This window comes from Merops nubicus, unplaced genomic scaffold, assembly GCF_000691845.1.
Source record: "Merops nubicus isolate BGI_N331 unplaced genomic scaffold, ASM69184v1 scaffold42353, whole genome shotgun sequence".
NCBI lineage: Eukaryota > Metazoa > Chordata > Aves > Coraciiformes > Meropidae > Merops > Merops nubicus.
In genome coordinates, this window is record NW_008600388.1 from 618 (window position 1) to 899 (window position 282).

A 282-nucleotide genomic window follows, 5' to 3' on the forward strand; every position below is an offset into this window, starting at 1 on the left:
GCTGACAAGCTGGTGCAGTGGCCCCCGGTGAGCTGGCAGGTCCCCCCCCCACCCCAGTGCTGCCTCGGGGGGGTTCCTCAGCCACCCGTGACCCCTCTTCACCTGCCTCCCAGGAGCTCTTCGACGTGATCCTGGATGAAAACCAGTTGGAGGACGCCTGTGAGCACCTGGCTGAATACCTGGAGGTTTACTGGCGTGCCACCCACCACCCACCTCACGCCCCCCACGCCGTCCCCTCGCCCACCGGCCTCCCGGGCCTGCAGGTACCCCCGGGGCCCCCCT

General features: G+C 69.5%; 1 protein-coding gene across 1 annotated transcript in view; it reads left to right on the plus strand.

Moving 5' to 3' along the window:
• Positions 1–263, plus strand: part of LOC103770434 (voltage-dependent L-type calcium channel subunit beta-3-like) — a gene marked incomplete at its 3' end in the record, with an annotated part of 856 nt that extends 593 nt beyond the window's left edge. Inside the window, exon 4 of the mRNA XM_008937692.1 lies at positions 114–263. Within this exon, the coding sequence (XP_008935940.1) occupies positions 114–263 (150 nt within the window). The remainder of the gene's footprint in view (positions 1–113) is intronic.
• Positions 264–282: the final 19 nt, after the last annotated feature.